The 16,938-nt window shown below is 37.9% G+C and overlaps 1 protein-coding gene across 1 annotated transcript in view; it reads left to right on the top strand.

Moving 5' to 3' along the window:
- Positions 1–9,579, top strand: part of LOC122787696 (BCAS3 microtubule associated cell migration factor) — a 4,651,713-nt gene extending 4,642,134 nt beyond the window's left edge. The window contains exon 22 of the mRNA XM_044054546.1: positions 8,512–9,579. Coding sequence (XP_043910481.1) covers positions 8,512–8,662 — 151 coding nt within the window. The 3' untranslated portion in view covers positions 8,663–9,579. The remainder of the gene's footprint in view (positions 1–8,511) is intronic.
- The last annotated feature ends 7,359 nt before the right edge of the window (positions 9,580–16,938 follow it).

Here is a 16,938-nt window from a genome sequence, read left to right as displayed (position 1 = left end):
TAAAACTTGCTCAGCACTATACAGAGCATTCCAAATGATATTTGTATATATTGATATGTATGATATTGATAAAAATATTTGAATTATGATGGAAAATGTTTGAATTGCATAAAATGAATAAAATGAGAGAATGACTGCATTTTCACTAAGCATATGTATTTTCGTATTAATTAAGCAAAGGCATCCAAGTTATCAGAAGTGTATAAAGTGTTTACATGCTTGTGCAGTGTTACAATAAGGCATATTTCACAAAGTACAGCCATTACAAGGCATATTTCGCAAAAGTATAGAAATTACAGGGCATATTTCACAAAGTGCAGCCATTGCAAGGCATATTTCACAAAGCAAAGTATTTCAGAGAGTTTATTGTGCGTTTGAATGTTGTTACAAGCTCACAGAACAGTTTGTTCATGCATAATTACAAGGGCCATATTTTCAGTGCATTTGTGTATACTTTGTGTGCATGGCAGATGGATTTCGAAAATCCAGTGCACTTGTATTGGACAGTAATATTGCTGAGAACTGGAGAGTATTTGAGCATGAGTACAACATTTTCATACAGGCCGCATTTTCTGATAAAGATGATTGTACAAAGGCATTTATTCTACTTAATTTAGCTGGGTCAGAAACTATAGAAAGGGAACATTCATTTGTGTATGCACCTGCTATCTCTACAGGAGAGGGGGAAACCATCACATTTTTGTACCAGCTGAGTCAAAGGAGGACCCTGAGTGTTTAAAACATACATTTAGAGAAATGTGTAACCCCCATACAAATGTTATAATGGAAAGGCACTTATTTTATACAAGGGATCAAAAGCCTGGTGAAACTTTTGCAGCATATATAACTGACCTGAGAAATAAAGCTAAAATATGCAGATTTGGTGATTTAAGGTATGAGTTGATAAAAGACAGTCTTCTTTAATTTCTCCAAGTTTTTTGGGGTTCTAATACCATGACGGGAATGGACCACATTCCTCAGTCAAAGTACGATTAAAGTTCATGAAATTAGTATTATTTCACTCTTTGATGTCAGCCAGTAGTGCTCTTCACAGCACCTGCAATGTGCCCAGTAATGACTCCTTCTGCAATTCGTACATAGTTACATATATTGGTCTTCTTCTTCTTTCGGCTTTTCCTGATTAGGGGTCGCCACAGTGGATCACCTGTCCGCTCATGATTGGCAGTGGAGTTTTACAGTGTCGTGTTGCCAGCCCAGTGCCCAACCTTCCACAGAAGGCACACACAAGCACACACTCATGCCTAGGGCCAATTTAGAGTGTCCAATCCACCTACATCTTTGGGATGTGGGAGGAAACCAGAGCACCCGAAGGAAACCCACACGACCACAGGGAGGATATGCAGACTCCGCACAGAAGGTACCCCAGCCGAGGATCAAACCAGAGAACCTCTTGCTATGAGGCGGCAACACTAACCGCTGCACCACCGCGGCTGCCCAGTTACATGTATTGGTAACATATCTAAATACGATTGTAGACTCTTCTTTATAAGACCTGTTGCTCCTACTACTATTGGAACTGTCTAGGTATCTTTCTTCCGCATTGTGTGGTATAAAAAAAGATCCTGTGAGAAAGATTTTGCTATGTGACAGTGATTTAACTTTGAATAAAGCTATTGAGATTTGTCAGATATACGAGCTCACAGAAAAGCACACACATATGCTTACAAATGAGAGCAGATCTAGAAGGCACAATGATAAAGCTCATGTTGATGGTATGCAGCACGTGGTTAAAAGAAACAGGCCCAAGCACATGGCAGCTGTAACCCCTGCAGCACCTACTGGTAAACCCCAGAACTTTCAACCAAGTTCCACAGTTTGCACAGTCTCAGTGAAGCATAGGAGTGAGTCATCAAACTCAAAGCATGGGCCCCACCCACTTTCATTGCCAACTGTTGTAATTGTGGTAGTAACAATGAATCTAAAAGGGAAAAATGTTTAGCTTTTGGTCAGCAATGCCACAAATATAATAAATGGAATTACTTCAAAAGATTTTGTAAATAAAAAGGCCCACATTTTTTTATTAAAAGGGAACGTTTTAAGAAATGAGTTGATCATTTAGACAGTGGCAAGCCTGTTAATGGTGTGTCAGTGCTTCATGAAATGGTCAGTGCAGTAGATTTAAGGGCAAAGAATGAAGTATTTTGTACTGTTTGGATAAATGGCAAACCCATAGAGCTCAAAGTTGACACAGGCTCCAAGTGCAATGGTATGTCGGCAGAAACATTTGCTAGTGTGTATAAAGGAAAAAAGCTTGATATGGCAAGGTGTGCAAAACTTGTTTCTTATGGAGGTGAAGAAATTCAAACTGAAGGCTCAGTAGTTCTTTCACATTACTCTGCTGTAAGAAGCTATGACTTATTTTATGTGGTCAAGAAGCACGTCCAGACATTATTAGGGCTATGACTCTTTAAAAATGGGACTACTGTCATTTAACACGGAAGTCCACCATATTAGCTTAAAAGACCACTACTTTAATTTTGCCCAGCACATTTTTTTCTGCCTATACTGATCTTTTCCAAGACAAACATGGCAAACTTCCATTTGTGTACTCCATGAAGTTAGACCCAGAGATCACTCCAGTTATCAGGCCAGCACATAAAGTTCCAATAGCCATGCAGAACAGAGTGAAAGCCGAGTTAAAGTGGTGCGACAAGGTGTGATTTGTCCAGTGGAACCTCCAACTGAATGGGTATCTTCCATAGTAGTAGCTCATAAGAAAAGCTCAGATGACATCAGAATATGTATTGAGCCATGAGATTTGAACAAAGCACTAAAAAGACCTCATCATGTAATGCACACAGTCAAAGAGTCGCAGCCTTAGTGCCAAATGCCAGTATTTTTTCTGTCTTGGATGCAAAGAGTTCATTTTAGCAAATTCAGCTTGACAGAAAATCCTCTTTCCTCACTACTTTTAGTACTCTGTTTGGCAGGTACAGATTTTTGAGAATGCCGTTTGGGATAAATTCTGCAAGTGAAGTCTTTCAACATGCAATGGAGCAAATTTTTTCTGGGTATCCTTGTGCTATCACAGTAGACGTACTAGTAGGAGGTCGTGATGAAGCAGAACATGACAGAAACCTCAGAAAAGTTGTAGAAAGGGCATTTCTAGTGAATCTTAAGCTCAATCCACACAAATGCAAATTCAGGCTACAAGAATTTACTTATGTTGGTCATTTTACTAGTACAGGCCTATGACCAGATCCTTCAAAGCAAATAGCCATTCTCGAGATGCAAGCTCCAGACAATGTTCAAGCCCTGCAGTGTTTTCTTGGCATGGTCCACTACCTAAGCAAGTTCATCCCAGACTTGAGCCAACTTTCAGCACCACTCAGACAGCTGACACATAAAGATATATCCTGGTCTTGGTTAGAGCAACACCAAAGAGCATTTGATGTCCTGAAACAGATAATTGCTAGTCCACCAGTGCTCAGATACTTTGATGTTCACAAGCCAGTTACACTTTTCTGTGATGCTTCAAAATTTGGTCTAGGTGTAGTCATTCTACGAGAGGATCAACCTTTAGCCTCTACATCGAGAACTCTTACCCAAACTGAGATGAAGTATGCCCAGATTGAGAGAGAGCTTTTGGCAATTGTGTTTGCATGTTCCAAGTTCCATGATTATATTTATGGTAGACCTATCCAGATCGAAACAGACCACCAACCATTAGCCACTATCCTGAGAAAGCCATTGCATTCAGCTTCAGCCAGACCGCAGTGCATGATGCTGAGATTGCAAAAGTACAATTTCCATCTTGTCTACAAGAAAGGCAAACAACGTAGTCTTGCAGATACATTATCCAGATCGCCCAAAATTGCCACTGAAAAGAGTGAAAATCAAGGGTCTCATTCAGCTGATGATTTTGAAGTCATGGAAATGAGAAATTTTTCCTCCACGTGTCTTGATGAGCTGAGAGACCACAAAGCTACAGATCCAATTTTACAGCAGATGAACAATTTCCTCAATCAAGGATGGCCATCAAAGCAATCTAGTTTACTTCAAGAACTGCAACCTTATTTTCCATACAGTGATGAGATTTTGGCTGATGAAGGTATCATTATGAAAGGTCCGAAAGTCATTGTTACAAAGTCCTTGCGACCAGAATACATTACCTTTTTGCATCGTGGTTACCCAGAAACTGAATGTACCAAAAGGGTGAGAGGACTTATATTTTGGCCTTCTATGAGAGAGCACTATTATCTCGTTCCGTGTGTAATAGTACAAAGCCACATCAACAGAAGGAACCACTTCAGATTAACCAGATTCCAGAACTACCTTAGTTGACAGTAGACACAGACATCTCAGAGTGGAATGGTCAACATTATTTGTTGTTAGTAGACTCTTTCTCTAATTGGCTTAAGATTGACTTACTTGCTAACCTAGCATCCAGTACTGTCATTACTAAGATGAAGCATCATTTTGCTGTACATGGGAGTCCACACAAAGTTATTTCTGATAATGGCACGCAGTTTACAAGCCAACAGTCCAAATGATTTGCTAAAGAATGGGACTTTACTCATGTCACAAGTAATCCAGAGCACCTGCATTCAAATGGTTTGGCAGAATGCCCAGCGTAAAGTGCAAAACAATTACTTGAGAAGTCAGAACGAGATATTAGTGATGTTTTCCTGAATCTCACAAATATTCCTCATGATAAACATCTTGGTTCACCTGCTCAGAGACTTCTGTCAAGACAAACCAGAACCACATTACCAATCAGTAGTCAATTGTTGGTTCCATGTGTCAAGAACAACAGATAAAAGCCAATCTGTTTATTTATTTTATTTATTTATTGATGTTTGTTAACCGGGTTAGTCCAGCTGGGCTTTTGGCCCTTTTTCAGTGGAGACCCGAGGAGAAAAGCTCCAGTACATAATATAAAATTACATAAAGTCACAACTTTGCAATAAAAATTATATGTTACGTAGTACAAAATGTAGAGAAACTCACAACTTTACAATAAAAATACATGTTACATTACTTTGAGAGAATAGAATTTTGAAAAATATCTGTAAGATAAGCCAGAGGCTTGCATGCATAATATTTTTAGGAAGGTTGTACAGACAAAAGCCTATGACATTTGATTAGTTTTGGCAAAGAAATGTTGATATAGGTGGAAGTTTCTTAGTCTAGGTTCAGTTGAAAAAGTGCCTAACCCAGAAGTCCTACTATGATAAGACCAGTAAACTGCTCAATCCATTATGAGCGGGAGAAGTGGTAAGGATGCAAATGTACAAAGGTTATGATTGGATTGGTGTCATGAAGAATATTGGTCCAGAGCCGAGATCGTATGTTGTGAAAACAGGAGGAGGAATCTTTAGGCGGAATGGGAAACATTTGAGACCGGTGTCTGAGCCTATACCACAGCAGATAGTCTGTGAGAAAGACTCTCTATCTCAGAGTGAGCTGTCTGGTGTTCCAGTTCCAGAGAACATTCCTGTTCTTATGACAAATACAGAAGTTCCTAATATGAGTTGTGCACCACAGACTGTCCCTGTTGCAAAATTTAGTCCCAACTGTTTTGTTACGAGATGTGGTCGAATCTCTAAATCCTGTAGCAGATATGAAACAATGCAGTCATGAACATTGTAGTTTGTTCCTCATGTACATAGTAATGCATGTTTAGCTCTGCTATTGTTTTGCATAAAGGGCAGTCTTTTTAAGAGAGAGGATGTAGATCAATATATGTGTATATACCTTTAAGAAGCTATCCAAGGTCTTGCACAGGTGTATAAATACTGAGCACGTGCAAGCCTGTCTGCCATTTTGTAGTTAGGTGTTGAGATGTGAACATGTATGCATGTAAGGTCTGTGTGTTAACTAGTTTGTTCATATTTAAAGATGTTCCTATCCATCCTGATGTGTTTCTGTGTATTAAAGCATCTAAACGAATACCCATGACACCTTATTATTTGTAACAGAGACAAATGAGCTGCAGCCATCTTGAAACAACAAAGTTAGCACAAACCACAAAGGGGAAAGCTACACCAAAGTACAAAACACTAATTAAACTAACCAATACAAACAACCCTTCTTGAATAGTAGCCCTGACTGACAGCAGAAAGAAAAGTTAACTATGTACTGCGGTAAATATATTTTTTTTATATGTAAGTATTGGAAGCAAACACCTCAAAAGAGGTAAAAGGAAAAAAAAGACAATAAACACTAGCTAAGAATCTCTCAACTATATAGTAAAAGTATAAATAATACCACTTATCAGCTAATAGCACTGAGCCAAGCAAACCACTTCTGTAACATTCTAGCTTCAGTTTAGATCTGAGGCATTCCATTGATGGAGGGGAATTATTGGTTGAAGAGAAGCCTGTGCCTTGAATCCAAAAAGTCTAGACCTGCTGATGTCTGATCTTTTTGGATCTGATAGACCCATACATTTTCATGTATTAATCATACAGCCACGAGATGGTTGAAAGACTTATTACATATAACCGTCAAATTTAAAATAGTATTGGATACTACTTCTGCTTCTTATGAAATTAAAGGAGTCTGTCTTATCCATAATTACTACTGTTTAATATCTTTATTAACATACTCCCCTCTCATTTCATAACTATCTGACTGCAATGCAGATAACATGGCAGTTTATAGACTTGCTTCTTTACCCTTAATTTTCAAAAAAGAAGAAAAATTATGTACATTTTTTCTCAAACTGGCTACTAAAATGAACCTTCTAAACCAACTAAAAACATTTTTTCAGACTTGCAAATTCTTCACAGAATACTGCTGTGTAGGTACATGGCTGGACTACGATTTAAATTCCAGCAACATACGTGTAACAAGAGCTATATAATACACAAATCCCTCTTTTGGGCTAGAAAGTTATCTCACTTTTTTCCCTCCATTGTGCTATAGATAAAAAGATTTTACTTCCACAACTTGAATATGGCCTCCCAGTGATGTATGCAGCTTCCAGGAAAAACATATCATTCATGCTGCTGACAGTATTCAACTGGATTTGCAGGTTCATAACCCTCTCCTCTGCTTCAGAGCACCACTGACAAACCCTCACAAACGCCAAATGGCTACCCATAGAGCAAGTTCACAGTTGCATGTAGGATCTTATTTATTTAAACTTCTTAACTTAAACTCATTCCCATCTCATGCATGCTTGCTTACAATTAGGTCTTCCAGTTACCATCATCAGTCCCTTCCCTCCTTTAGACAGACCTTGTAATCCATTGAAATATCCTTCACTACATTAAGCATTCTTTCTCATTCATTAGACTAAGAGCTTTGGGAATCATTAATACCTGTTTTAAAAGAAATTCAGTCTTACCACAAGTCCCATGCTGAATTCAAAACGCATGTCATGAAAATAACTAAATGTAACTTTTTCTACAACATCCCTGTCACATAGTGTGTTTGAGGTGTAAAACTACTTCCTCAGTTAATTAGTTCAGCTGTAATTTTCACCAGAAATCTTTGGCTTTTATATTTCTTTCCATTCTCAGTAAAATAAATCAACCAACATTCCTCTCCCAGAATACTGTACTGTTTGTAGTTTGAATAATGCTTAATACAGTTCAACTGTTTTTAAGCAGTTTACTCTTTGTGTTACAAACTAAATAGCTTTGTCTGTTTACTGTTTTGCTTATAATTTCTTATAGCTCTGTTTTTACTCTTATTTTAATTGTTTGTAAGTCTAAGCAGGCCTGAAAATTGTGGATCAGCACTTCACCCTGGTTAATGTATTTACATGACTAAAACAAATTACTCTTTTGGGGGAGGAGGGTACTTCAGTTGCTTGGTAACCAGGCCAGATGTTAACAGATGTTGTTGAATAGAAACCCATTTGTTGTATTTTCTGATATAAAAGCCAGTTCCTCAAAGATATACTAATGCAGTGTGGGTAGATGTATGTTCTGTGTGTAAAAAGAGTCAGGCAAGTGAAACTCTGTGCTGTAGGATATACTATAATATATCTATTATCTAAGGCAGTGGCAATGTGAAGGGGCAGTTGTGTGGGGGCAGAAAGTAGTTACAGTATCAGAGCTTCACTTACCACATGGCCTCATTTCTTCATTTTCAGATGTTTTATAAGAGATATTACTAGTACTAATCAAGTCATCTTTCACTGACAGTTATGGCTTGTGCATGTATGTGGTTTGACACAAAACAGGATAAAGCAGAACTGCAAACTAACCTTTTTGGAAAGGTCAAGAGTTCTACATTTTTCCTAGTATACAAATCCTGTTTGTAGTTACTAAATATGAAACCTAGGTAATCATACAAAATATATTAACTTGACGGACTGTAATTTTGCACATGAAAAACAAAGGTCATCAGCATCCATTTTATTAAAGTCTATTTATAGATCTGCAAGCCAGACTTATTCATCTTTAGGGGACTCATTGCACATCTGGCATATAATCTTTTGTGGAGAAGCAGGGACAGCTAAAAAAGTGGCAGTGAGAGGGGTGCACAGTGAAATATTCAAATGCCCTTTACTTAACTTTATTATTTAATTTGTAGAATTCAGCCAGTACGATCGGATCCTGTGAGCATGCCTGGCTCATCCTCGCGAGCATTGTCTGATCGCCGAGGGGTTTCGATGGTGATTGATGCAAACTCAGGTAGGAATAAAATCAGTATTATTTCCTTTTCAGTAACTGCCAATCACTAAATCATCATTGATTATCAGGTGCTGCAGGTTGATATAATATTGCATGTCATGTTACAGCAGAACCACCTAAAGGAAAGAAGTAATAATTTTGACTAGTGCTGCTGTTTGATTGTGTGATGCTGTACTGTCTGTGTTGGACTGCTGGTTGTAATGGATAAATTGATCAATAGTGTAGAATCTGTAATGAAAGTTTAGTGACTTTTTACTGTTTGTACTGGGAAGGGGTACTTTGACCACACTGTTTGTTACAGGGAGGAAGACAAATTTTACAGTGCTAATAATATTGTAATGTGAGTTTCTGTTGTGGTATCATTTATTTAGTTTAAATAACATTATAAAGTAGAATGTAGTCATCCACAGATGTTATTATAATTGAAGACACAAATGAAGTAGATATCTGAGTACATGTAGACCCACTCTCTGATAATGAATATGATCCCATTTAATGTTAAAAGTGTTCTACTTAAAAAAAAAAAAAAAAAAGTTTCTCTCTTCACTTCTGCCTTTCTGCGCCGGTGCACGTAAAGTGGTACTGACAGCAGTGCTTCATGTTAACTTCTGTACAGCTGCAGAACATCTGAAGAGTTGCACAGCAGGACTTCGTCAATTAAAATCTCTCACAAGTAGAATTACTAAACATACAACGTTAGTCAAGAGCCCCGAGGGAATTTATAATCTAGAGTGATTTGAAAATCCCAGGGCAGGCTGCTGATTGGATCAGGTTTTTAAGTTTAAAAGGAAACTGTAACAAGTACAGATTTTTCTTTTTTTTTAATAAAGATGTAACAAGAGTTAAGTGCCTTTCCTGACAGAGCTATTTCCTCAGTAGCATGTAACTTAATATTTGTTTAACAAGAGGATTTTACTTAAAAATATATTGTCAGGTAAGAACCTCTTGAAAGGTTTGTCTTGCTGCCTAGATTGCTATTACTAAACACATATATTTTTTTATATTTCTAAGAATATCTTATAATATAATAGCTTCTTCCCTTCTCTTGTTTATTGAAGTGTGGTGATTGTATTCAAAATTGTGGCTTAATAAAAACTCCAATTAATATGAATGGTCTTTGCTAACCTTACAGCAGTCTAAACCTTAGGAAAAGAGTATCTTTAATGTGGTATTATTCTGGTTGTTTCTTTTATCAGCATCCAGCTGGGAAATGTCTCCTGCTGTATTTCATTGCATTTGCACCTTCTATAAAAATGAACAGACTTAAATAGTTCCCAATTGTTTCTTTTTTTCTTTCTTCAGTTACTAGAATTATACTTAAATGAGTGGATGTCTCCAGAAGGAATATAATACTCAAAAAATTATACCTTATTTTGTAGCTAGGATAATGTCATCTTAATTCTGCACGAAAGGAAGACAAATGTCATGACCATCCTACATGAGTTTTCCTTAAAAATCTGCAGCTGTGACATTTTTATATACTTATCCAGTCTTTTTCAAGCAAAGGTCTTGCAACACACTGTAACTGTATGAGACACTGGCCGTCAAACAGCGATTTAAAAATAAAATGTGCAATTACCATTTATGAAGGGCAGATCTTACGGAGTTTCGACTGAAATTTATCCTTGTTTGATAGCATGGCCAAACTGTAATGCTTAGTAAAAGCATGGCTGCAGTTAAGTGAATTTTAATGACTAAAACTTGTCAGATATTAGCAGTTGAGAAGGCCATATGTTATTTTGTGCGTATTTTATGTATACCAATTTGTATATGACTTACAGTGGAGAGATGCTACTGCTTCACTGAAACTTGCACAGACGTTTTGCTTGTGTTTTTGTTAAAATGTTTTTGGAATTGTTGAATAAGAAAAAATAATTTCCAGGTATGACTGGGAAACAAGAAATGCAAGCAGTGTAACTTGATGATATAAATAAGTCCAGAACTGTTTCTAGCTAACTTGATACTTGTAGTGAATGAAGCTTGAAAAAGTACTCAGTGAAAAAAAAAGTAATGAAATCATGAAATTGCACAAATTTATATTGTGGTAACACAGCACTTCAAAATATACAGTAGGATGAAAATTAAGTATTGGTAACAGTCTAATAAACATTTTATTTATTTAAATTTATTAACCAGGAGGCCTACCTGAAAAGTTCACTTTTAGTAGTAGAGCATTTTTTAAACAAGAAAAGACGATACAGACAATGACATTGGTTAATCTACAGCTGTAAGAGAGAGTGAATATGTATTAATATAGAAGTGTTTCACTGAAATGTTTGACAGTGAACACTGGTATGCTTGTACATGAAAAAGGAGTGCATGTGAATAAAATGTATACAGCAGTTCACAGCTACATAATGATAACTAAGCAGAAATTTGAGGTTATTCCATATTTACAAACCATTGTAAAAGCAATCATTTAGCAGAAGTTTGACTTCTTCCCATTGATGTACATGCTTAAGTTACTCCACAGTTACATAACCATTTTTTCAGTGATCGTTAAGCAGGGATTTTTACTTTTTTTTCTGGATTTAGTACTCTTCAGGTAGTGTGGTAGTTCTTTCCAGAACTTGCCAGGAGGTCAAGAATCATGAGTCACCAATCCCCTTTTTCATTTTTATCAATTGTATGCCCTATTAATGTGCACAATTTCAGTAATTTTTCAATGTACGATGGTAGCACTTAAGCTTCTTCCTTTTGTGCATGAGATGGTGGTGGGAAGATAGGTTAAGGTCAAGAAATGTTTTTTAAATTCATTTGTCAGTGCAAGTTATAATTTCTGTGGTGCTGGGCCTTGGCATTACCGGTAGTTTAAACTATACACATGGGGGATGTACAAATGGATAAACGGGCAAGCATTTGCAGATGCATGTTAGTGCCCCTTGATGTGCTGCAGGCTAGGAGGCTACCCTGCCTGCTTAAGTCTGTAAGTGGTCTTGGCTGTTGAAATCAAACATATCAGGTGTAGAATAGTGAACAGCTAAGGGCAGTTCATGTTACTGGCTGCTGGGCTGTAGCCCTTCAGTTTAAAAATGAAAAAAAGAAGACAAAAGAAAAGAAGAGAACTTTGATTTCCTTTCTTGGGTGCTTGGAACCCCACAAATTCACATGCATAGAGTTCCGAGAAGCTCTTCATTAAAAAAATAAAAAATAAAAACGATCAGCATGTTTTGCTTGGGACTTCATAAATTCATTACTTCCAGTCCCTATAGCTGTTATGGACATTGGAGAAGTTATTCAGCAAGTGCTTCACAGGACTGCTGCAGAAACAGTGAGGAGCCCTGTGATGATGTGAGGGAGTGCCAACTGTGCCAGGGGGAGTAAGGCCGTACATGTGAACATAAGTCAGCATAGCTAGCTGGAGTTTTGTAAATAATTATATGTCATTTGAATATCAAACTGATTTGTACAGATGCTTGTGTCAAAAATGTATTTGTAAAGTTGCTTGTGTTAAAAGTGTATCAACAGTGGGAATTGCTGGACATAAAAGAAATATACATGTATGTCAGACTATATTGTTGTAACTGATGAAATGTATATATTTTAACAGAGGATACTGGAAGGAAAGGGTTATGCTCAGCCCAGCTTACCTTAAGAAAAATAGCCTGAAATTAAATGATTTGGTTTAGGCTATAAAGATTTTATCTTACAGGTCTGAATGCAGCCAGAGACGCAATATCTGTGAAAAGCCTGGGCTGGGATCCTGCTCTGTCGTCCTTCGTGGTGAACTAATTGCCGCACGAGGTGCCAGAGCATGGTTTGTTAGTTTCTGCAGAGAGGATGGAAGTGTTGGAATTGTTTTACAGTTTCTAGATGCTGTAATAAACCTTAGCTAAATCTTTGTGTGTGTATTTTGAGACAGCAGTGCCAGATCCTAGCTCAGTTTCAAATGAGATGGTAGTGTGGGAACCACAGAGTCAGGTGACCAGATGTGATGTCATTCTGTAGCTAGCACTGAAACTTTATTTGAATACTAATGAGAGATGTGAGGTATGCACTCTGTTTTTGGACCTGACAAGATACTTATCCACTTTCATCATGCCTTGCTTTAGTAAGTAACTAGAAACAGTAATTCTTCAGTCAGTTAACAAAATATAGTGAGATTAGCTAAATGTTTTTTTTTTCTGTATCTGTCTGAGTCTTTCCATCTGTGATTTTTTTATATTTTCTGTGATTGAAACTGTGGTGTTTATTGTAAATAGATATTCAGTATTTTCATGCTTTTTTATTATTTATTAAATATATCTAAACCTTTTATTGTGGCTGATCTTTTAAAAAACATTTGATCTTTGAGAGTACTTGCATTTATTTAGTGGCATTGTGGCTCCACATTCCTGAAAGTCTGGCTGCTTGGTTAAACAGTACCATTTGTATAAGTGCATTTGAGTAACCTGGTAAGAGCCTTAAAGTAGCTGTCTTCAGATGTTCTGGAGGCAGCAAATCTACCGTATAGTATGTGCAGAGGTGGCAGAGTGGTAAGCTGTGCCAGCCTTTCCCAGGTGTATGTGTGTGTGTGTGTGTGTGTGTGTGAAAATCAAATCTCATAGTGTGTGAGACAACTACTTTGAACAGGGACACTGAGAGCACTGATTTCAGTGAGAGAGTGGTGGAGGACTTGGCTTGGAACACCTGGCTAAGACTCAGCACTATAGTGGTCAGTGGGGCATCTTATTTGGGCCCTGGAGAGGAATTCTAGTCCCTGGACTGGGGTGTGCATTCTCTGTGTGCTTTTTTAGGGAAATTATATTTGATACAGAGGGCTGCATCTGAAAATACTGTATGTGTCTATTTTTCTCACTGTGACTGTTCCCCACTGGTGTCAGTGGTGAGGATTGAAGCTCCTTGATTAGTGGCCCAGAGGAGGATGTCTCAAGCCCTTTTGATTATGTTGTCCACTTTTATGTTTCAGTTGATTAGAGTTATGGATGATGTATAGCTCACGGATTTATATTTATATCTAATTGAAAGACACAAGACTGTAGAATAAAGAATAATGCTACTATAATATTTGAGTAAAGATGTATAAATTGACTGGAGTGCCATGGTTTTTCATGTAAAATTTGTAAGTATTGTAGGTAAGGCTTGAAGTATGTAGTAACAGAAATAAAGATGGTTGCAAAAAAAAAAAAGCTACAGGTTTGTATGTGGTATAGAAGCTCAATGAGGAAACCTCATGCTTACTATTCAGAGTAAGAAGCCAACATGTGAAGTAAATATGAAATGAAGGAAGAGGATAAAACACTAGTTCACAAATGAGGTAGAAGTAAATCTTAAAAGAATATTTGCAGCATTTCGGAAATATAATGATGCATTAAACAAAGTTGACAACAAAGAACAACAGTAAAGCAAAAGGTACAGTGCATTCAAAAAGCATAGGTAAATACTGGTGAAGGAGACCCAGGTCATTATAAATGATTCTTTCTACAGATACATTGGAGAGCAAAGAATAACAAAGAAATGGATCCAACCATCTATCCAGCCATAACCCTTTTTTCCCAACTTTGCACATGGGGTCTGTTCAACAGTGCTTATCTTGAGCCAAGGTTTACACCATTGGGTGGCTAGCCCTACTGCTGTAGTTCATCTACACCACACAACACACATCTATGGCCAATTTATAGTGTATTCACTCCACCTACTGTATGTCTTTGGAATGTGGGAGGAAACCCAACCGAACACAGGGAGAACATACAGGCTCCACACACAAGGCGCCCCGGCCGAGAATTGAAATGGGGAACCTCTTGCTGGGAGGCGACAACACTATCTACTGTGCCACCCAAAGAGATGGATAGTAAAATTAAAATGGATCTGAGCATATTCAATAAAGGACAGTGAAAAGCATTGCTGCTGAATGAAAACATCTGACGAATATTCATAGAAGAGGAGAATGGTGATGGGTCATCTTGAGCTAGTATAGGTGGCCAGGATGGGATGTTTCATCCCTTTCATTTTACAAAAGTAGGGAACATGAGAAAACTCCAAAAATTAAAAGTGCCTGAAACAATGGGGGGTGATGGGATTCTTCCCAGAATGCCTTAATCATAGGATCATGGGAAGTTACTAAGCTATTGGTACTGAGGCCCTTACAAGCCTAGCCAAGAATTTAGCCCATGTTCCAGCAAGTCGGCATCTGATGCCACTGTATAGCAGGGAACACAGGTGGAATCCCAGGATTGCATTATCTGTTCCCCATCCAGTTATCCAGGTTGCGTTTAAAAAGTGTTAATGAGGTACTCTGCTTGATGAGGAGAATGAGTCTTTTCCACAGAAGGGGGTGTCTGTGGGACACAAATCTGTCCCGCCAACACGTCCTATTGATGTCACAGACCAGGTTGAGGTCGAGTGTGTGGGTTACTCGAGTGGAGCATGACTTGCGGATATGCAACAGCCCCATCAAGGTGGGGTCTCAGATTGCTTAGTATGCCAGACAGAGGTAACCTCTGAGGAGTCTGTATGAGACTGAGTAGAATGACAGGGGCTTTAGCCAATCTAGGGTAGATGTTTGAGGCCCTGGATTCTCCTGGTGAGGAAACTCTGTAGTCTCTCCAGTTGCTGCATGTGCTTTGTGAGGTATGTGCCGAAAGGGACATTGTGCTCAGTAATGTGTCTTATAAGGGAAGAATACAAGGATTTAATGACCACCTTGTCTCTGGATGAGATACCCTTACTAATGAGGTGGGTCATGTAGAAAGTATGCTAGTATTGCTAGGAGCTGGTGATGTCATTAAATGTCATTTTTACCAAATCTTGAGGAAGGTGTGACTCCTGAAGACTCTTCTCCACAGGAGTGGGCACAAAACAAATGCAGGAATTCACTGACCTATTATCTATTCCCCCTGCATTGTAGGTAGTCTCTGCTGAAAGAGAATCAGACTCTCTACAAGACAGTGGAGTACTGGATATATGGCATTATGGATTTGTGCCAAGAATCTTATACCGGAGAATTCTGATAGGGTTCTTTGAGTATCCAAGCAACTAGATCAAATAAGGCTAAGGACACGACCTACATGGACTTAAGTAGTTGACATGGTACCAGACAGCTGGTTAGTGCATAACTCCATAAGACATGAGTGGTTCCTTGGGTGATAGTGTAGACAAAACACAAAAGGTGTAAGGACAGTGAGGAATTATCACCGCAGTTGTCCTTTTCAGTCTTTTTTTGAGTGGCATTATAAACAAATGGAAAGGAAAAGCTGTCTTTTTGTAGAATTTCAGTTTAAAGTTGACACTCTGTGTATTGAAAGGATTATAAGAGACATAAAACATTCAGTGAAAAAAAACATTGCATATGGGAAGCAGGCACACAGTAAAGAAAACATCCATCACTGTTTTGTACTTCTGTAATAAATACCTCAATGTTCAAATTTTATTAAAATGGCATGTACTTATTTGTAATCTTTGCTCTGGGAATCCACACCTTAGCATGAATCTGTTGTTTAAAAATAATTGTGGCAGATCTACATTTTACACTGTACTGTGTAACATGGAATAGCCTTCCCCTTTTCCTTGATCAAATCAACTGTGTGTGTGTGTGTGTATTTCTAAAGATATTCAGAGCTCCTACACTTGTTAGCTAAACTCTCCCTCTGCGTATCACCCACCATCCATATTCCTCTCAGACCTTCATACTCTGACTTAAGTAATTGTCCCTGTTTGTGAAGAGGTTTTCTGATGGCACTTATTTCAGCTGTATAATTTATATAGTATGCTGTAATATTAACAATCTGTGGCATGTTTTTATTTACTGAAGTATATTTACAAATATAATGTTTTAGTATGTTATGTAGCATTGACATAGGAATTTTTTTTATCTGTAACTATCCTGGCTATGCAAAAAAATCCTGTCCATCCACAGAGTATATTCTAAGCTGTAAATACTTTTTTCCACAAACCTCACTTTTTAAAATCATGTTCTCGCAAATTAAGATTTTGTTCATGACCCACAAAAATGTTTATCTATTGATATGCACTGTTGTCTGCTTGTTTTATTCTGTGTTCAATTTGCATTCATTCTGTTAAATTCTATAAAGCAGTTTTTCTTTATCTCCTTTTTGAACCTTTTGTTCATGACATGGAACTCTTGTCCCTAGGCCTCTGCAGCAAATGAGCAACTTATTCTCAGATTTGGATAAACAAGCCAGTGCATTTCTTTGTGCCGGTCCCAAGCCCGGATAAATGGGGAGGATTGCATCAGGAAGGGCATCCGGCATAAAATTTTGCCAAATCATACATGCAGACAACAGTACAGATATACATAGCGGATCGGTCGAGGCCCGGGTTAACAACGACCGCCACCAGTTACTGTTGGCAAACAGGGTGCTGGCGA

Source organism: Protopterus annectens, chromosome 13.part0 (assembly GCF_019279795.1).
Source record: "Protopterus annectens isolate FY-2018-M chromosome 13.part0, PAN1.0, whole genome shotgun sequence".
Taxonomy (NCBI): Eukaryota; Metazoa; Chordata; order Ceratodontiformes; family Protopteridae; genus Protopterus; species Protopterus annectens.
This window is presented reverse-complemented; position numbering and strand designations above follow the sequence as displayed.